Here is a 22,250-nt window from a genome sequence, read left to right as displayed (position 1 = left end):
GACTTAAGAAAGATAACATTGTTTTATACCTAGTATTGCAGTAAGGAGAGATAACACATAGTAGTTTTTATCAGTACTTAAGTAAACAGAGCAGCTACCTGACTGCATTTCATCAGTTGACAGTTCAAAGTAACAGCTAGAGAGCTATATATATATATATAACTCTAACATGGTGAAACCTATGATTTTAAAAAAGTACAGTCATTTTAATTCCAGTTAATTCTAGTAATTTGAAGATATGGGGGGTACATAGCCTAAAGGTGATGCAGCTTCAATTTTCGACATGTCATTCTTCTTTGCTGTTATAAAAAGTCTTTTCTTTGCTTACTTCTATTAATTTAATTCAAATATTTGTTCTCCAATAAATATTTTAAATGTAATGAAAGGGAATTTCTCCCCACTGAAAATAAATTGTTATCCATGTCATCAGTTAACTTCATATCTTTATCTAATAAAACATCACTATGCATTTCAAATTTAATTACTTGGAAATCTTTTCATAAACAATAAATTCTTGAGTAGATGCAGAGAATGGGATAGAATATGTTTTCAGGTATTGTAGATTTACTGCATTTTTATCAGACTTAGAATCGGATATGTTAATTATGCATTTCCCCCTTGCATCATAAGACCCATTGGAAACACATAATGCAGCATTTTGTGTACTAAATTTTATCTGGTCAACATAAACTTTATTAACAGCATCATCATGAGGGTTAGCTACTTTAATTATTCTTTTATTCTTTGCATTATTGGGATCCTTAGGAGGACATTTACCATTTTTAATTTTAGAGTCTTATCTAAAGTTTCTTTATCACTCTTCTTGTTGTCTAATGCTTTTATGTTGTTCTCAAGGTTATTACTTTTATTTTGTAGTTCATCGCTTAACATCGGTACTTTTTTTTTTTTTTATTGATATCAGTATCTAGGTGAATGTACTTTTTTGCTGTTTGATTCAATATAAGTTTTAAGATTCAATTGCACATTGTCAATTTCTTTTGTAAGAGATTCTTTATTACTTTTTATGTCATTACTTAAAATTTCTAATTTCTTGCTGTCTTCTCTAATATGTCAATCAATACTCAATTTTATACTATCGATGTTTTTATTTGTATTTGATTTGTAGCTCTTTAGTTCACTTTTCAGTGAACTAAAGTGGAGACATTTAGTAGTATACCACAGTTAGTGGTATACTACTAAATATCTTCCTAAAGTGTTTGAAAAAATCATTCAAAAGAGACCCAAAAAACAAATTAAAGGGATCTTGCTTCACACTTCAGCTCTGACATCAGACTTGTTAGCCACTTCTGGCATTCAATTAGTCACCTTATTCTCTGGTGGTGGTTGTTGTTATTTGGTTTTTAGGAGCATTAGCAACTAAGGCCATATTGCTCTTGGGATATGCGGTGGTCATTCCCTGACCTTTCCGCATCCTCCGTATTTGGTGGTCACGGGCTCGAACCCCGGTCTAATCAAGAAGCATGTGCTACGCACTGCTGCTCCTGCCCACCTGGCTATGGAGGCGCCTTATTCTCTGGACTTAGCATCTTGTGATTTCTTTTTATTCCCAAAATTCAAAATTCTACTCAGAGAGATGAAGAAGCTTTTCAAGCTTTTACTTTGAGAGGGATGAAGAAGCTTTTCAAGTCTTCATCAATGGAATAAGTATAATCTCCAAAGAATTCTGGTCAAACTGCTTTGATAGCTGGTTTAGAAGGAAAGGATGAAAACTTGTATAGATGCTAAGGGTGATTACTTTAAGAAACCAAAAATTTGAAGTAACTTTAATAAAATTATAACTGTAAAAACCTTTGGATTCACCCTTGTATATAGATATATGTGTGGGTAAAAATATATACAGGCAATTCAAAAAGAATGGTACACTTTCATATATTTATTGTGAAGTAACCAATGAGTCTACAATCATGTAATGTGCAGTAATCATTAGAAAACGCTCCAAGTTTATCCTGTTATAAACTTTCAAAGTGGGCACCCCATGTCACATTGTATACATCAAGTCAATAATCGAATTCCTGCTATACTTTTTCCAGCACGTCTCTGTTTATGGCTACCACTGTGATGATCAGTTGTCTTAGATGACAGATCATCACCACAGATTACTTACTGACTCCTGAAGATCACATGACAGGTGGTCTATAATATAAGTGGTATCCTTCACATACCCCACAGAAAAAGAAGTCACACAAGGTAAGGTCTGGAAACCTGGGAGAACAACTGCAGAAGGAGATGTCAGCAGCAGTAGCATGTCCAATCCAGTGTGGAAGAGTTCTACTGAGGTAATGATGGACTTTTCAATGAAAATAAAGCAGAGTGCCATCCTTTTGGAAAATGTAGTCATCCAGGTCTTCCTTTAATTGAAGTAAAAACCAGTTCATCAGCAAATCCTGTTCATATGATGCAGATTTTCAGTGGCCCAGATGTGCACATCATGGCAATTCATTTTAGTACTTAAGTAAAATGTTACTTTATCACTGATGATACATGGTTGCAAATTTGTTCTCTTCTGTCAGCTTGCTTCTGTACACAGAAATTTTATCGTTTAACTTTGCCATTGGGTTTTAGGAGTTGTACTAACTACAACATGTAACCTTTCATGGATAATCATTTGTACAGAGCGTGGCATATGGTTGTCTCAAACAGCTTCAACTTGTAAATGTTTTGGTTCATGAATTTCTGTGGGCTTTGCTGGAAGACCTGTTGAATTCAGTCCATATTCTCTTCTGATACACAAGGATGACCACAGCTTTTCCTTTTACAGATATAGCCATCTTCTTAAAACTCTTTAGGCCAAACAACAAATGTTTCTTCTAGCTGGAGTTTTCCATTTTTGTAACCTTGTTACAAAAATGGCGACCTTCATCCTTGTGGCAAAAGAGTGAAACATTTTCCTGCAATTTGAATCAAACTTTGAGAGTTTTTGTAGCAATTGGTGCATATTACATGATTGTGGGTTCACTGTTACTTCACAATAAACATATGAAACTGTATAAATTTTTTTTTAATGTCTGTGAGCATTTTTTTAAATGAGGAATAAAATCATTGCAGGCAACCCCCGTATAACACAGTACTTGTACAACACGGTTTTGCTCTAACAGGACTGATAAATTGTGGCAATTCTCACACAACACGGTTAAAGAATTTCAGTAAACCTCGCATAACAGGGTATTTTTGAACTTTTGTGCGGGGAAACCCTGCTATTATGTTGGATGTAATTTTTCAACATTTTCACTCTTTTTGAATCCCTGCTGTTGACTTGCTGGTCAAAACAAAAATTATTGAGAAATCCCTGTACTTTATTTTGTTGGGAAATCCCCATGTTACATTCTGTGCTTTTGAACTTTTGGAAAAATCTAGATTTCAAAGTTTTATTCCTATTGGATAGCACACCAGGCCATCCAAACATTGAAGTTATGTTCCTATCAACACAGTTGTACTAGGTTAATACAACTTGTTTCATTCAGTCATTAGATCAAGGCATTATATCCACCTTTAAAACTCATTCCATCATAAAATTGTTACAATGGATTTTGGAAAAAAATAATTCTGAATCTATTGAAGTAATGGAGGCATGGAAACATTTCTCAATTGTGGACTGTATCAGAATCATAGCTTTATTGCTGAAAGAAGTAAAGCCGTCAATGTTAAATGCCTGTGGAAAAATGTATGGCCAGAGCCAGTTCATTCAGGAAATATGATTGAACGGGCAGAAAACGGAATTGGCGTGATAGTATAACTTGCTATGTCGGTAGGAGGGGAAGGTTTTGATGATACGACTACCAAAGCCCTCATGGGGTAGCACTGTTTTGATAGAATCGCCCTCCTCCCCACACCAGCTAGAAAATATCCAAGTTCGAATCCTGTTGATGAAGAGAGGATTTTTTATGGGTCTTTTTCATAACGTGGCTAAGTTAGTCAGGCGAGGGCAACATGGTTTTTTTCTCACGGAAACGCGAGTTTTTCATCTAGCAAAACAGAAAATCGACCCCAGGACACACACAATTTATAGACAATATACACAGAGTAACATGGACTTAGTTGCCAATGCTCCTAAAAATATAAAAAAAGATATGAATACTGAAGATGTTCAAGAATTACTAGTACAAAAAAGAAGCCGGCATAGCGGATTTGGAGCAAATGGCATCAGAGGTAAAATCAAATCAATTCAGATGACGATATCGCAGATGAAAATTCGAAACTTCTAAATTTTACTCTAAAAAGTATAGGGGAAGGCATAAAGCCGAGTAATTAGAATCTTATTTTTTGAATGCAGATTTTTGAATGAGAAAGAAGCCCAAAGTTCAAAAGGAAGCTTCAAATGTGCTTAGTTCCATACGATGAAATTTACAAAGATTTATCAAGCAAAAGCAAACAAACCCAGTTTACCGATTTTTTAAAGAGAGCAGAAGACATATGAAATCAAGAATGGTGTATTTTTGTTAGTTTTGTTAACAAAATAGCATATTTTTGTTAGCTTTTGGAATGCAATCCCCCTTCTTGTACTTTTTCTTAGTCCCGTATAACATGACATTTTACAGGAACCTAACAACCGTGTTATACGAGGGTTACCTGTATTTATAATCACAAGAGAACTAATCATTAGAGTAGGGTGGAGTTACTCTACCCTCTAATGATCAGTTACTGGGCTTCTCTAATATACCAGTCAGGGGGCCATTCATTCTCTTATGATATCATCTGCCTTCGCTTATTTTCCTGAATGTCCTAATCACTAGAGTGGTGCACTGACCAAGGAAATGTTCCAGAATATGATGCTTTTAACAAAGGTAATAATCATGGTGTGATAATTTGTAGTTATCTCTTCATGGGAGTCTTATTCAGTAAATATCACTGGTAGTTCACCCAGTATATTCATTTACTAGTGGGGCAAACTGCCGAGACCACAAATAATACTTTGAAAAAGGGATTTTTCAGTATATGGGAGTTCAACATACAGAGCAGAGGTCCCCCAAACACAAAGAGGACATAAATTTAAATTTATGTCCTCCTTGTGTGTATCATCTGAGAATTTCCACAAAAACTTAATACACATCAGCATAACCATAAATAATAAATACAGATGACCCCCGCTTAACGCTGATAATTCATTCCAGAAAAACAGAGTGCTAAGTGAATCCATGCTAAGCGAGCACCGCATTCCCATAAGGTAACAAATATATTTGTGAGTTGCTGTCAGTGCCATAGGATATTTCCTAATCAATAATAAACGGTAGTGAAAAGATGTATAAATGTCGGTCAAAATATTTAATATTCAAATATTTGTACATATAAAATATTCTGCATTACATATGTATATAATTATGTGGTAACTACTTACGTATCAAAATTAAACTTAAAATTCCAATTAAATTTATGAATTGAATTTATCTAAATTGATTTAATTTAATTGATGAATTTAATCATGAAAAATGTGTCAATTTTGGGTTGTACTTTGGTCCTCTTCCTGGTAAACTAAAAGGGGTTTTAATTTTAAATCCCCCGCAGTGTTACCACCCAACAATAAAGTCAACCGATCCTTCACCGCTTTGAAACCTGGCATGTTTTTCTTCTTCTTCTTTTAATATGAAACTTCTTTTAGGCATTCGTTTCCAAAAAAGTCCTGTTTCATCTATGTTAAAAACTTGTTGAGAAGTATAACACATAATATACCTCTTCAATAATTTTAACAAGTTCTTTTTTGAAAGTTTCAGCTCCTTGATCTGCAATTGCAGCTTCTTCCTGGATTTTAAATCTATTCAACCATCCCTTACTAGTTTTAAATGGTTCCACATTTTTTTTTTTTTAGGTGAGTTTTTTCCAGATCATCATATAGGCTAATATCTCTCTCTCTCTCTCTCTCTCTCTCTCTCTCTCTCTCTCTCTCTCTCTCTCTCTCTCTCTTTTATTATTTTTTTAATAATATTTAACTTAACTGAATTTTGCACTGGATATTATCTTCAATAAAATTAGTTAAAGTCTCTCCATTTCAATCCTAATAGCCGGCCTAGCCCTAGTTGCTTGAAGTGGAACAGCTGTCTTTCCCACTGCTAAAATTAATTCTTTATTTTTTATAATTGTTCTTACAGTTAAACTTGCCAGTCCTAAATTATGGCACACATCTGTTTGTCATTGACCAGAATCAATTCACTTCAAAACATCTAATTTAATTTTCAAATTCAGTCTTTTTCTTACATTTATAGACTTTGTACTGTGTCCAAACATTGTTGCTTTTTCATTCTTATCAGCCATTATTAACTCTTCAAAAATGTAACTGCGTTGGTTGCATTAATTATGATACAATGTTCGAGTAAACTGTCTGTTATGCACAATGTCTAATACTGTACTGAGTGATGACTAGACTTCGGATAAATGCACATAACGCAAATATTACAAGCAATATACTTGATCATTTTTTAAAATTTTGATCTTGGAACTACATAACAAGTCACTGTACTGCAATTAAATTAGCATGCGAGAAAATTTCACTGAGTGTGGGAAAATTTCTCAAGTCAGTGTGGGAAACATTTTAATGCTGTTTTGCTATTCGTTTTCAAGCTATTGACTCCATCAAATGAAACAATTTCGTTAAATATGCCAAAAATGCATGTAAAAGAGCGTTATAGTGATTTGTGACAGCATTATAGTCCGATATGGATTATAATATAAGAACAGCGTTGTAGCGAATCAGCGTAAAGCAAACCGCATTATAACAATGGCCTGCTGTACATCATTTAATAATCAATTAAGCTGTTAGGAATTGGTAATTGTCATTTCATTGAATGAGCAGTAATGTCCTTTTCTGTAGACTGAAGTACTGTTGGTTTCACCAATTCAATCACAAAAATCAGAAGTCAATATCTGGATCATTAAAATAACATAATTTTGGAAGTTCCATTAAAATAAACATGGCAAAACTTTCTATAACAAAGATGCACTCAAATATGATGAGGTCATTACAAAGAAATGGATTTACCAAATATATGCAAAACAATGTCTATAAAGAATTTTTAATATTTACAGTCAAAATTTCTTGGCTAACTATTAAAAAATTAGCAAATCTTTTTTCTCACCTTATATTTTTTCCTTTTTTCAATTTCATCATGTAGGTTACTCTCACAAATAGCTATTTCATTCTCAACAGTTTTAAGAAGAGCTAGTAAATCCTGTATAAGTGAAAAATATACCCTTTTATTAAAATTTCTAAAACACTAAGCAGTAAAATTTCTATAGAAAAATATACATTTAAATGCAGACAATGCAAAGCTTTTTTGAAATAAAACAAGAGAAAATTAGTGGGGTGGAATACAGTTTTGCAGCAGTATTACCAAAAAAATGATACAAGAAAGCAAGCTGATTTTTTGGTTACATTTGTAACCAAAAAATCAGCAAAAAAAAAAAAAATAAATAAAATAAAATAAAATCCTAATTTCTTCTCATTTTTCAAATCGTTTAAATTTATTAAAATTACCTACATCTGCAACACTAGGTATAAGTTTATTCCACCAATCAACTACTCTTTGGCTGAAGACCAATTTCTGCACAGCTATTTGGCAAACATCTTTTTTCGATTAAATTTGATCCCTTGTATGTTTCACCTAATAAAGAGTAACGATGACATTAGCATTTATTTTACTCAACCCTATTAATGCCTTTAACATTTCAATTACGCCTCCATGCAGACACCTAGTTTCAAAAGTACAGTCAGTCCTCATATAGTACGATAGTTGTGTTCCTAGAAACCAGCGTGCAGTGCAAAATCGTGCAATAAAAATAACTGGCCCTATGGAAAAAATAGGGTTAGGTGCCGACCACCCAAGATTGAGCACACATTTGTAACCAAAAAATTACTAAACACAATAAATAATCATAATAAAATACGTAAGTATTTTATTATGACTATTACGTAATAAAATATTGCTAATGCTTTTGCTTCTATCATAAGCAAACTTGTTCTTTGATTTTCTATCCAAACAGATGACAGCCGTTCCATCTCTTCCAATTCTTTGTGTCTTGATCTAATGGATTTTATTACACTTTGAGTTGTTCCTGCTATGAAAGTTGTTTTTATTTTCTCTGCATTCTTTCTAATTCTCAGCGTTGCCTCATTTAGGCCTGTAGCATGTGAAATATCACATGGTCTTTCATTTCGCTCAAAGTGTTTCACAATTTCATATTTTTCTCTATCGACAGAGGCTGACTGACCATAAGCCTTACCAGGGAAACCCAGGTAGGCTGAAGGCCAGTGTGATTTTGGCTATAAAAGCTAGTATTAGGCCGCTACAAATTTTCCCAGGTAAGAATTTTTGACTCAGTTCGCCTGTCTATCGATATTGCTTTTCTTTTTCTCTCTGAATCTGTAGTGTCTTCACCAAGATGCTTCCTTTTCACACCTTTTAAGTATTTTACTCATTTTTAGGGAATAAAGCACAATTACAAAATGAGGTTTTGTTATATCAGTGTTTCCCCTTCACTGATATAAAAAACATAAATACATTTTCAGAATCTTCTCTTCATTCCTATCGTGTTGCATTCAGTTGAGGTGATTCCACGTTCGACTGCTCTTTCTTGTAAACACAGGCGAATTGTGCATAAGCAAATTCGGTTCATGTTATACATGATGTCATTCCCCTATTTATAAATCTTGTATGATCGAATTCGTGTAGTGTAAACACGTGGTATACGAGGACTGACTGTATTCACTTAACAAAACACCAGTCTTTCTTGGTAAAAATATACTTTTGTGTCGTCCAACTAATCTTGTTCTTCTCTGCACCCTTTCCGACAGATGCACATTCTCCCTAAAATGTGGTTTCCAAACTTGTATGCTGTATTCAAGGTGTAGTCTAACTACTGCTATAAATCAATGGTTAGGCTATATCAATGAGATAATCATTGCTTTATCTTTGCTGGAAAAGGTTCTTGTATGTAGTCCTGACGTAGCTAAGTGGTCAGGAGTGCGAGTGCAGTAGCAGATGCTCTTTGAGAGGACTGGGGTTCAAGCCCCCGACTGCTAAATACGATTAATATTTTTAACCCCAGGGGCTCACATCTGGTGAGTATGTGCTTGGCACACCAGAGTTGGATATCATCATTCTTCTCTTCCTTGGTGATTCCCTTTTATTTCTCTTTCTTTCTCTCAGGGTAGTTCAGAAATTTTTTTTTTGGTTGGTGCAGCATAAGCCTCAGACTTCCTTGCACCATATGGCTAATAATAATAATAACAATAATAATATTGAGAGAACCCCATGAGCTGTTCAGGCAAGCGTTTGTACTTCTCAGAAAACTTTATGTTGGGAAGCACAATTATTCTAGGTCTTTTCATTATTAACTAACATGAATTTGGTGCTAACCAAACAATATATTATTCTCAGATAGCAATAGGCAGTGAAGTTTTGTATAGTAGCATACAGACTCAATTATACAATGTACAAAGTTGCATCTATATATATTATCATCCCAGGACCACAGCTAGCCCAGTAGCATAACCTGATTACTATTAAACGCCCTGCAAATATCTAGTAGTAGTAGTGGCATGTGATGCAAGAAAGCAAGTGTATGAGCTTATGCAGCATCAGCCAAAAAAAAAAAAAAAAAAAATCACACCATTCCCTCCAAATGCCTGTCCAGTTCCTCCTTAAATTTATTTAACCTATCAACTTCCACAACGACAGATGGAAGTTTGTTCCAGCAATTAACCACCCGCTGGCTAAAGGCAAATTTCCGCACATCTATTCTACATCTGTCTTTTCTTAATTTGAATTTATGCCCCCTTAGGGTCGTAATCTGAACAAGTGGAAGGATCCCATCAGAATTCAGCGTGCTCAATCCATTCACGGCCTTATACACCTCAATCAGATCACCACGCAGGTGCCTAGTCTCCAGCCACTGCAATTTGCAGAACTTAAGCCTCTCTTGGTAAGAGTTTCCCTTCATCTGTAAGCATATTTAAATTATTCTTGAAACCAGGGCTTTTTTTTTTTTTTTTTTTTTTTTTTTTTGTAAAATATAAACTTACAGAATGCTAAGGAAGTTCCTCTAGAAAAGAGGTGGGGGGGTCTTGGCATTTTGGTTGTTAAAATTAAGTTTTTTCCGAAATAAGCTCCTGGGAATATAGATGGCCAAAATCTTCAAGAAAATTTGGATAATTGAGCACACCAAGATCATCTATATGTCTAAATGGAAGATTGTCCTGTGGGAAAGAGATTTCAAACAAGTTATCAAAGATACATGAAGCAGGACTGCCTATAGGTGTTACCAGGATTTGCAGATAAACCAAATTACCACTGAAGGCAAAGTTATTGAAAACACAAAGATTAACAAAATTGTTCCAATATGTGGCATTACATTTAATTTCAAGTTTAAACTTTGATATATTTCCTGAAGAACTGTTTTTAAATTAAGCAGATTAATACTGGTGAACACGCTATGAAAGTCAAAGAAACAATACCTTCAATGTTACTGGCAGATTCAATGTTGACTAATAATGGTAACACTGAAGATATCAAACCTATGACTTTCGTAGCCTTTTCATCAGTATTGATCTGTTTAATTTAAAAACAGTTCTTCAGGAATTATATCAGAAGTATAAACTTGAAATTAAACATAATGCTATATACTGGAATAATCTTGTTAATCTTTGTATTTTCAATAACTTTGTCTTCGATGGTAATTTGGTTTACCAGAAAATCCAGGTAGCACCCCTGGGCAGTCCTGCTTCATGTATCATTGCTAACTTTTATCTCTACTAGTTTGAAATCTCTTTCCCACAGGACACTCTTCTATTTAGATACGTAGATGATCTTTGTGTGCTCAAGTGTCCAGATTTTCTTGAAGATTAGGGAAATCTATATTCCCAGGACCTATCTTGGAAAAAAACTAATTTTAGCAACCAAAATGCCAATTACTTACACCTGAATATTAGTATTAATAATGGACATACTACTAGTAATCTAATAAATGTGATGCCTTCAACTCTGAGGTGGTTAATTTTTCTCTCTGGTCATCTATTATCTCAAAAAGTGTTCATTCCAATACCATCCTCTCTCGGTGTATCAGGATTGCCACCATTTGTAATGATTCCAATATTGCTATTTCTAACATGAGAAAATTCTACCTTAAACTCACTGGCAATTCTTTTCCTTTGTCTTATTTACAATATCACTTTCACAAAGCTCTTAATATTATCGATTTAAAAAAAAAAAAAAAATTTCCAGATCATATTGATTTAAAGCAGATTTATTTCTAAATTTCCATAACATTTTGTGCAATTACATCTTAATTTTGGCATGCTGTTTCAGTTAATTTTATTCACCATTTCTCATTTTTTAGGTTTGTACATTCTGTAAATATCATACAGTATGACTATGTGTGATGCCTCAATATGCAATATAAGTCCCCCTCCTCCTCTTTTTTTTTTTTTTTTTTTACTTATTATATATAAACTTGAAACCCTACTTTCACATTATTTTAAATTTGTGATTCTCAGTTCAAGGTCCTTTCTACAGGAACAGGATTTGTGACCACAGACTAACTGGGCGTTAATATTTTGCTACATTTCCTTTATCTTTTCTTTTATTTCATGAGCCATTAGTTTTATGAACGCGTATCAAGAAATTATTTTCTTCCTATATTTAACTTTTTTCTGCACGAAGTTTTCAGCAGTTTTCCTTGCTGCTTTGTTTGTTAATTACATACTTATCTATGCTGAGCTGTGTTTATCACAAATTTAATTTCTCGTTTTTTCCACTAGAAGTGGCTAGTCCGTGCTGTATATATATTAAGTCATTTCCAGTTTTGCTTTCATTTTTGCACCTGTACCACTGACATTTGCAGTGAATTTATCTGTTGTATATGCTTTTTTTGTAGTTGTATATGTAAACTACATGCCTACTACAAAATATTCCCCTCTCCTTTTTACATCCAATTTTGGCCTAAACTACCTTATTGCTGATTTCAGTAAATTTAATCTAAATTTTCTCCAAATTTTCACTATTTATAAACTTTGGTTTTGACAACTTTTTTGGCATCTATTTTGCATCCAAAACAAATGATACTGTCATTTTCTCTTACAGTCTTGATGGTTGACACCCTGATGAATAAACTTAGGTTGCAAGTTATGTGACAATATTCTTTTCCAGTGTGCATATATATATATATTATATATATATATATTTTACATATACTTTGATTTATTTCATTTCCTTACTCCTTTAATCCTTTTCTATTTATTCACTCTTCTATTTCTCTTTCTCTCCATTACTTTTATTTGCTAAAATATATAGATCGTAGATATAGCTTAGCTTAATTATCAGCACGCAACTCATAGTAATCCGCTTGGTGTGATGAAACTTATAACAGGTACATAGTAGTTATAAAACTTTTAAATTCCAATTAGTAGCTATTTGTAACTTAAAGTAATTATGAATTTTAAAAAAAATTAAAAATTACTAGATTATGAGTTTTTAAAAATGTTAAAATTTGCCTAGAAAAGGAAAGTGCATATTCCATTCTATAGTTGTCTTATTAAAATCATGTATTAAAATAAAATAAAAAAATGAGATAAAAGCTAATAGCCGCGCGCGAGCGACTTTCAAAACCGTCCTCAGTTAGCTATAGTGGGAAGAGAAGAACACGCGAAGTATGTTATATACTGGTAAGGTTCCCAAAATGCATTTCAGTGCACGTGGAAACTTTATACGTGCTAAATTCCAGATAGGGGAGAAGTTGATTAGAACCTTCATGTTTAATATGTTGAACAATGTGTGGCGCTTAAACCACTCAATGACGAGAGCCTCATTTTGAAGAATTTTATAACTGGAATTCAGTTTAACTACTGTAATAGCCGAATTGATGCGTGGGTTATGATTATGAGATCGAACATGTTGTGTTAATTCTGTACCCGATAAATTAGATTTGAAGCTATTAAAGTGGTAGTAGCCACGTGAGTTAGAAATTTTTGAAGTCCCAAATTTAGCTGTTGTACTACCAATGTAACATGCTTGACAAATGACAAATGCTTGACAAATGACAAATGCTTGACAAATTGAGGGCCCATCAAGCTCTCATATGCCCACATCAACGCCAGAGCTTGCACTTGGTCATCGTGCAACACACGGGCAACCCCCAAGGCAGAATGCACTGGTCCCACAGGAACTAGTAGTTGTTGGTGACTATTGTCAGGGAAACGGGGAACATGCTTTGTAAAAAGGATAGGTGGAACGGGACCAGGGTATGTCTGCCAGGGGCAAAGGTTGATGATGTTGTAGAGCGGATATCATCTTTTAAGGGCACAAAAGGTGATATAGTTGAACACGTTGGCTCTAATGATATTAAGAGTAGGAGGCCGGCAGAATTACTTAACAAGTACAGGTCACTTTTGAAAAAAAGCCGTGAATTAGGGTTGAATTTGAAAGTGTCTGCAATTCTGCCCAGACACGATAGGGGGAGTATGTGATGAGAGCCTTGTCGATCAATTCGGCCCTGGAAAGATTGTGCAAGGCTCAAGGGGTAGAATTTTTTTCAGCCTGATCTGTACTTGTTAACAGGAGAGACTGCTTCTACAGGGATGGGATACACTTAAATAGAAAGGGTGCAAGAATGTTTGCTGATGCTATTGAGACAGTGTTAGGTAGGTCAGAAAACTGCTAGATTGGGGGGATACAAGGACTAAAAGATTAACAGCAGCCACTGGCAGAGGTGAAAGTGATTCTTGCACTGCTTCTATTGGAATGAGCAGAAGCCTGGAAAACAAGATACAGGATATTTCAGAGATTGCTGGGAGTCATTATGGTACAAGTAAACGTTGTGTTAGGGTAGCTAAGAATAGGAACAGGTGCATGTATACTTGAGTGTACACCAATGCTAGGAGTTTGGTAAATAAATTTGATGAATTTGAGGTATTGCTCAAAGCATCAAAGGCGGATATTGTTGGGATATCAGAGACGTGGTGTCACACAGATATAAGGAATGCAAAACTGAGATTTGGGGAGCACAATGTGTGCAAAAAGGATAGACAGGATAGTAAGGGAGGAGGGGTTATGCTATTAGTTAAGAAACATAAAATCCAAGGAAGTGAAGCCAGTCGACATCGATGGACAGTGCAATGTCGAGTCAGTTTCGTGTGACATAAGCATAGGGAAATCAAAATTGAGAGTAGGAGCGTGCTATAGGCCTCATGACTCTGATGAGTATAATAAGATACTGTACAGGGAAATAGAGTGGGCCAGTAAATCAGAGAGTCTTATAATGGGGCATTTTAATTTCCCAGATATTGACTGGAATTTGTGGGTTGGTCACTCACACACTAGCAAGGCTTTTGTGGATTTACTGGATGATTGTTTTCTACATCAGCATGTTCGGGACGCAACCAGAGGGAGCAATACTCTTGATCTGATTATCAGTAGTGATTCTTCATGCATTAAGAATCTGCAGATAAAGGAGCCACTAGGTGGCAGTGATCACAGTGTGTTGCACTGGGATTTACTCAAGGAGGTAACTACCATCAGGGATAAAGGAAAAGGGTTTTTGCTTTCGTAAAGGTGACTACGATGGTCTGAGACAGTATTTAAATTCTATACAGTGGGACCAACTGATGATGTTACCAACAGCAAATTCAAAATGGGAAGCATTCAAAGAACTTATCTTGGAAGATACTAGGCTTTAAATACCAACTAAGAAATATTGTTCAAGGTTTAGGCCTAAATGGATGTCAGATGAACTAATGAGAGACATATGGCACAGAAGAAAAATACATTGGATACATATAAATTAACATGTGACACAGAAGCCTATGATAGATACAAGTCAATCTGTACCCAAGTTACAAAGGAGGTTAGGCAGGCGAAGGCAGATTATGAGAAATCTTTGGCAAAGAATGCAAAGAAAAACAGCAAAGAGTTCTTTACTTATGTAAACTCTAGAAGGAAGGGGATGAATCTGATTGGTCCACTTAATATTGATGGTTCAACTGTTGATGATCCTGCTCAGATAACTAACAAACTAAATGAATATTCTGCATGAACCATAATGCCAGAGGTGTATTCAACTCTGGCAGTAAGCTATATAATCTTGTAATAACTGAGAGCAAAGTGGAGGAGAAATTGCTGAAGATAAACACAAGAAAGGCACCTGTGATGGATGGGATCTATCCAGTTATACTAAAGGAGGCAGCAAAGGAAGTAAGCAAACCCTTAGCCATAATTATGAGAGCTTCCTTGGACACGGGAGGTACCCATAGAATGGAGATGTGCAAATGTGACCCCAATTCACAAAGGAGTATCAAAGGCTGACACAAGTAATTACAGACGTGTTAGTTTAACTTCTGTTCCAGGAAAATTAATGGAAGCACTGGTTAAAGAAGCACTGCAGGATCATCTAGACAAGACTTCAGTTATAGCTCGGACACAACATGGTTTTGTTAAGGGATACTATGATGATTGGATACTATGATGCAGTCACAAAAGAACTGGATGCAGGGAATAACTTTGATATTATATACTTGGATCTTAGAAAGGCTTTTGATACTGTTGCACATGGAAGACTGCTGCACAAATTGGAGCAGTGTGGCATTGGAGGCAAATTGCTGCTATGGATAAAGGGGTAGTTGAAGGGGAGAAGACAGAGAGTGGTAATCAATGGACACTGCTCATCGTGGACTAATGTTATTAGTGGAGTCACTTAGGGTTCATGTTGGGTCCATTATTGTTCTCTGTATTTATATATAATATTGATGATGGTATATTAAGCTTAATGTCCAAGTTTGCAGATGATATAAAGGTTGGCAGGGTTGTTAAAGACACTACTGACGCTATGCTGCTGCTGCAACAGGATCTGGAAAGGTTGAGCAGATGGGCTGAGAGGTGGCAAATGAAGTTTAACATTGACAAATGTAAGGTACTACATATGGGAAACAGCAATCCCAGAGCAACATATCAACTCTGTGGTACTACACTGACAGTGGTAGAGAATGAAAAGAACCTGGGGGTAATTATGCAGGCAGATATGAAGGCAGATATATCTGACAGTGCAGACGGGCTGCAAGAGCTCATGGTGTCTTGTCAATGATATACAGGAATTTTTCTAGCAGGGTTAAGGAGGTGATTATTCCCTTGTATAAGGCAATGGTCAGGCCACACCCTGAGTACTGTATACAGGTCTGGAGGCCTCATTTCAAGAAGGATGTAGAGCTGCTGGAATGAGTAGAAGGGCAACAAGATTAGTGAATGGAGCAAAGGGTTGCTCTTATGAGGAAAGGCTTAAGTTTTGCAAATTACAGTGTCTGGAGACTAGGCACCGGTGAGGTGATCTGATAGAGGTGTATATAGCCTTGAATGGTTTGAGCATACTCAATGCTGATTCGATTCCTCCTCTTGCTCAGAATAATCACCTGAGAGGGCATAAAATTCAAATTGAGGAAAGACAGATGTAGGATAGATTTGCAGAAATTTGCCTTTAGCCAGCGGGTAGTTGGTTGGTGGAACAGACTTCCACCCCTCGTTGTGGAAGTTGATAGTCTAAATAAATTTAAGGCAGCTGGACATGTATTTCAAACAAACAGAGGGGTGAAGTGGACTTTTTTTTTTTTTTTTTTTTTTTGGCTGATGCTGCATAAGCTTGCTTTCTTGCATCATATGCCTCTACTAATGCTAATGTTATTATAATCCTGTATCGCATACTCATATGTTGTCCTGTTTGAATTAAATTTAGAACCTAATTTATTATAAGATGTAAATATTAACTTTATATCTGTATTCTTAAAAATCTGTCGAAGTCGTCTAGCATATTGTTGATGGTATGGAAGGATGTAAGGGGTTTGTGTATCTTATTCAAATGGTTATTAATGTTGTCAGGGTTGTTAATACTATTATGGACTTTAGTAATGGTTTCTTTTATTAGTTGTAATGAGTATTTCCTGTCTTTAATTTTTTTAGTGAGTTATTGCAATTCTGTGGATATATCTGCTTGTGTGTGACTATATTTAATAGCATTACATATCTGATTATAAAGAACTGCCTTTTTGATGTATAGAAGGTGGTGTGAGCAGTAAGGCATGAACTTACCTGTATGTGTGTTCTTTCTGTATATTTTGGTGCCTAAAATTGTACTGATTTTATATATAGTGAGATTTAGAAAATTAATTTTATTATCGATTTCTACTTCAAGGGTAAATTTGAGTCTCTCATGCATTGTATTAAATGTATTAAATAAAGTGTCAATAGTTGTTTTATTACCTATTAAAAGGAAGTCGTCCGCGTACCTCATATACAATTTGATACCTAGAGGAAAAGGTTGAAGTATTTTTTCTTCAATGGAAGTGAGGCAGATTTCAGATAAAGGGGCTGAGATAACGAGGCTCATAGGAAGCTCAAAAATTTGTTCATAAATATTATTTTGAAATCTAAATTGCTTGGCATTAAGTAACAGTGACGAGAGCTTTAAAATGTCATTAATATTTAAATCAGTACGTTTTGTTAAAGTGTTGTCTTTAATTAATAGTTCTTTAAGATTTAGTAGCATGGTTTATTTGTATATTTGAAATATTTGTTTATTTGAAATATTTGTATATTTCAGACCACATCTGAAAATGATATTCTTGTTTCTTTTCGACGATATGGTCACGGAAGTTATATGTTCATGTGCCTGTTTAGTGTTGTATACCCTGAACCGAGAAAATCTCATTAAAGGTGAAATAATTTTGACAAGGAATATGGATAGAATAGCATAAGCGGACTGTTTAAAGGAAACAATATGTCTCAAAGGGAAATCTTGTTTATGGAGTTTAACTATTCCAAAAATATGTGGAAGAATATTACTGTGAAATAACTATTTGTTGGAGGGTGTATAAATTAATTTGTTTATTAGCTCTAAGTTTCCTTAGGATCCCATCAAGTTTATTTTTAAGTTTGTTAATGTTAAATGTGTTGTAAACTCTGTATGTCGAGTCTGACAGAATGTGTAACATTTTTTCTATATATGTATTTTTGTCCATGATTGCGATGGTGTGGCCTTTATCTGCCTTTTGTATTATAACGTTGGGATTTTTCATTAACAAACATAAAAATAAACTTGATGGGATGCTAAGGAAACTTAAGAGCTAATAAACAAATTAATTTACCCACCCTCCAACAAATAGGCATTTGCAGTAATATTCTTCCACATATTTTTGGAACAGTTAAACTCCATAAACAAGATTACCCTTTGAGACCTATTGTTTCCTTTAAACATTCCACTTATGCTAATCCATCCATATTCCTCGTCAAAATTATTTCACCTTTAATGAGATTTAAATGAGATGCTAGACGACTTCAACAGATTTTTAAGAATACAGATATCAAGTTAATATTCACATCTTATAATAAATTAGGTTCTAAATTTAATTCATACAGGACAACATATGAGTATGCGACACAGGATTATAATAACATTATATATTTGATTAGATGACAATAAGATTGTCAAGCATGTTACATTTGTAGTACAACAGCTAAATCTGGGACTTCAAAAATTTCTAACACACGTGCCTATACCACTTTAATAGCTTCAAATCTAATTTATTGGGTACAGAATTAACACAACATGTTCGATCTCATAATCATAACCCACACATCGATTCGGCTATTACAGTAGTTAAACTGAATTCCAGTTATAAAATTCTTCAAAATGAGGCTCTCGTCATTGAGTGGTTTAAGCGCCACACACTGTTCAATATATTAAACATGAAGGTTCTAATCAACTTCTCCCCTATCTGGAATTTAGCACGTATAAAGTTTCCACGTGCACTGAAATGCATTTTGGGAACTTAACCAGTATATAACATACTTCCCATGTTCTTCTCCTCCCACTATAGCTAACTGAGGACGGTTTTGAAAGTCGCTCGTGCGTGGCTATTAGCTTTCATCTCACTTTTATTTTATTTTAATACATGATTTTAATAAGACAACTATAGAATGGAATGTGCACTTTCCTTTCTTAGGCAAATTTTAACATTTTTTAAAGCTCATAATCTAGTAATTTTTTTAAAATTCAAAATTACTTTAAATTACAAATAACTACTAATTGGAATTTAAAAGTTTTATAACTTCTATGTACCTGTTATAAGTTTCATCAAACCAAGCGGATTACTATGAGGTGAGTTCTCATAATTAAGCTATGCTATACCTGCGATCTAGTTGTTACATCACAGCACATAAGGATTCCTTAATATATCATCAGTGCTAAACTATATATAATATATAGTATACTGAATGGAAAAATTTGTCTGACTGGTCAGGCACAGTATTATGATGTAATTAAAAAGTGGGATAATATTCAAATGCAGGTCATAAATGTTATAAACATTATAAATATTTCTTGTAATATTGGATTTGTGCAATCTACCTAATAAGGGTTTAATAGATGCATTGCACAAGTTACATTTCCAATTTCAGAAATAGTGTAATTCAGCTAGGTTACATTCTGGATCAGACCCACCTCCATCAAAGGATATACTGCTTTGGGTTATAAATGGCACTTCAATTTTGCATAACTGCAGTAAAATTATAGAGAAACTGCAGTTAGTAGTTGCAACTTATAAATACTGTGGATTCCAGGTATTTGGGACACACTAGGATAGTGAATTTTTGCCCGATTAAGCAGCTGCCCCAATTATGCAGAGTTTCAGGTAAATAGTTAAAAATACAGTGGACCCAAGTTTTACGAATGATTCTCTGTATGATCAAATCACGTTACAATGTACTCACCATAGTAAAGTACATTCACTGTATGATACGTAGTGAGAGCCAGTCATTGTGATCAAGTTTGTGAATCGAATTTTAATTCTATTAAACAGCGATTCTAATAAGCAAAAATAGGAGGAATATTATCCACAGGCTATAAAAGTAAAGATATATTAAGCACAAATTTACACTTTATTACCTTACCAATTAAATAATTAAATGATATGTGAAAATTGGAAGAATATTTTCAATGGATTAGCAAAATAAAAATAAATTTATGCTTACGTGCATAGCTTAATTAATATGTACTGTAATATATATGTGCTAACTAGTTGATATATCTATTCACTGACATTTTGGAGGGTTTAAAATTTAAAACAGTAAAAAAGATAAGCAATCAATAACAAAACATGGCACGCACAAATTGCAACTAACACGACATGTGCAAGTGAGAAAGAAGTAACAAGTTATGAAGCTTAAAAAATAGGAATGAAGAGAAGATTCTGAAAATTTATTTGTTTTTTCTATGATTGAAGATTTCACGGAAGGGGAAACACATTTCACCATAATAATGTAACACCACAGAATTCCAGGTGTCGGTATTATCACAAATTCAATAGGATCAAGTTTACTATCCGTTTATAATAGATTGCACTAACAGAAAAGTACTACATATGGGAAGCAGTAACCCCAGAGTAACGTATCAACTCTGTGGTACTACACTGACAGTGGTAGAGAATGAAAAGGACCTGGGGGGGTAATTTTACAGGCAGATATGAAGTTTTCTGAGCAGTGCAGACGGTCTGCAAGAGTAGCTCATGGTGTCTTGTCAATGATATACAGGAATTTTTCTAGCAGGGATAGGGAGGTGATTATCCCCTTGTATAAGGCAATGGTCAGGCCACACCTTGAGTACTGTATACAGGTCTGGAGGCCTCGTTTTAAGAAGGATGTAGAGCTGTTGGAACAAGTACAGAGAAGGGCAACAAAATTAGTGAATGGAACGAAGGGTTTTTCTTAAGAAGAAAGGCTTAAGTTTTGCAGATTAGTGTCTGGAGACTAGGTGACTGTAAGGTGATCTGATTGAGGTGTATAAAGCCTTGAATGGTTTGGGCATGCTCAATGCTGATGGGATTCTTCTTCTTGCTCAGAATAATCACCTGAGAGGGCATAAATTCAAACCGAGGAAAGATAGTTGTAGGATAGATGTGCGGAAGTTTGCTTTTAGCCAACGGGGTAGTTGATTGGTGGAACAGACTTCCATCTTTTGTTGTGGAAGTTGATAGCCTAAATAAATTTAAGGCTGAGCTGGACAGATATTTGGAATGAACGGAGCGGTGAAATGGGAGCAGTTTTTTTTTTTTTTTTTTTTATGGCTGATGCTACATAAACTTGCTTTCTTGCATCGTATGCCTCTACTAATGCTAATGCTAAAAGCCCAATAAACCGGAAACTGCTAATTTTTTTTATTGTTTTATGGTTGTGACCTCCAGAAATCCAACTGGACCATGTGGTATGGTTGGAGACAATCATAAATAAATCTTGAGTGCTGCAGTCTCCTGCCCTAATTAAACGGCATGTTGTCCCAATTAAGTGAAGAAAGCCCTGGCTATTTTCTTGATTAGGTTCTGTTCTTTAAGATTTGCCTGAAATTAACCCGATGGCACCGATTAACTAGTGGCCCAAATAACCGGAATCCACTATATACATACTAACCGTTCATAAATTCTTGCATACTCTGTATTATGCCTTTCACATTTTTGCCATTCCAAATGTGATTTCATCTTTGAAATGAATGTCGCATGCTGTTTAAAAAATTTATAACTAAATACATTGCAACTGATAAATATGGTAGCTAGCTCACAGCCGAATTCATAATTTTGTAAGTGTTCCGTGAGCAATTTGTTTCATTTATGTATTTTTTATTGTATCTCTAATTGAGGTGAGACGGGAGAAACTGAACATCTAAAGTTCTCTAAAGTTTCTCTCATAACTAAAAGTGTTTATAAAAATTTACTCACCTAACTGAGGGAATATCCCACAGAAGAGAATACAATAGTTCAGTAGTTTACAGTTTGGAAACCATTGCAGTAGTTGGTTCCACTCTGTAAGGTACAGTTTGCTTCCATTAGTGTCTATTGTGAAATTCATGTTCTGCCATAAACTACATTTTTATATCTTTCTTGGCAGACATGGTCACACTTGCATTATAACTGAAATCATGATATATCAAGGCTGCACTGTATTTAACTTATGAATTCCATCCTTACACATTACATATATATATATATAATGTGTATATATATATATAAACTGATTATGACATTAAGAAATTATAAATATAGTAATAACAATTTTTCACTGGGAATGAAGTTTATGAATTAAACAAATTAACCAATGAAGTAAAAGTAACTTTTTAACAAGTAAGAAATAAATTATGTGAATAATTTATGCAAAAAAACACTAGACTAAGTGTAGATTTGAAATACTGCTTGCCATCTAATAATCAACTTTCCCATCAGG

The 22,250-nt window shown here is 34.6% G+C and overlaps 1 protein-coding gene across 1 annotated transcript in view; it reads right to left on the bottom strand.

Annotated features, from left to right (window-relative positions):
* Window positions 1-22,250, bottom strand: part of caly (ubiquitin carboxyl-terminal hydrolase calypso) — a 175,797-nt gene that overhangs the window by 2,696 nt on the left and 150,851 nt on the right. The window contains exon 10 of the mRNA XM_090390239.1: window positions 7,086-7,178. Within this exon, the coding sequence (XP_090246365.1) occupies window positions 7,086-7,178 (93 nt within the window). The remainder of the gene's footprint in view (window positions 1-7,085; window positions 7,179-22,250) is intronic.

This window comes from Mastigoproctus giganteus, chromosome 2 (genome assembly GCF_048544385.1).
Source record: "Mastigoproctus giganteus isolate SK-2022 chromosome 2, ASM4854438v1, whole genome shotgun sequence".
In the NCBI taxonomy this organism is placed as follows: Eukaryota; Metazoa; Arthropoda; class Arachnida; order Uropygi; family Thelyphonidae; genus Mastigoproctus; species Mastigoproctus giganteus.
The sequence above is the reverse complement of the archived record's forward strand: the minus strand, read 5'-3'. Positions and strand labels throughout refer to the sequence as shown.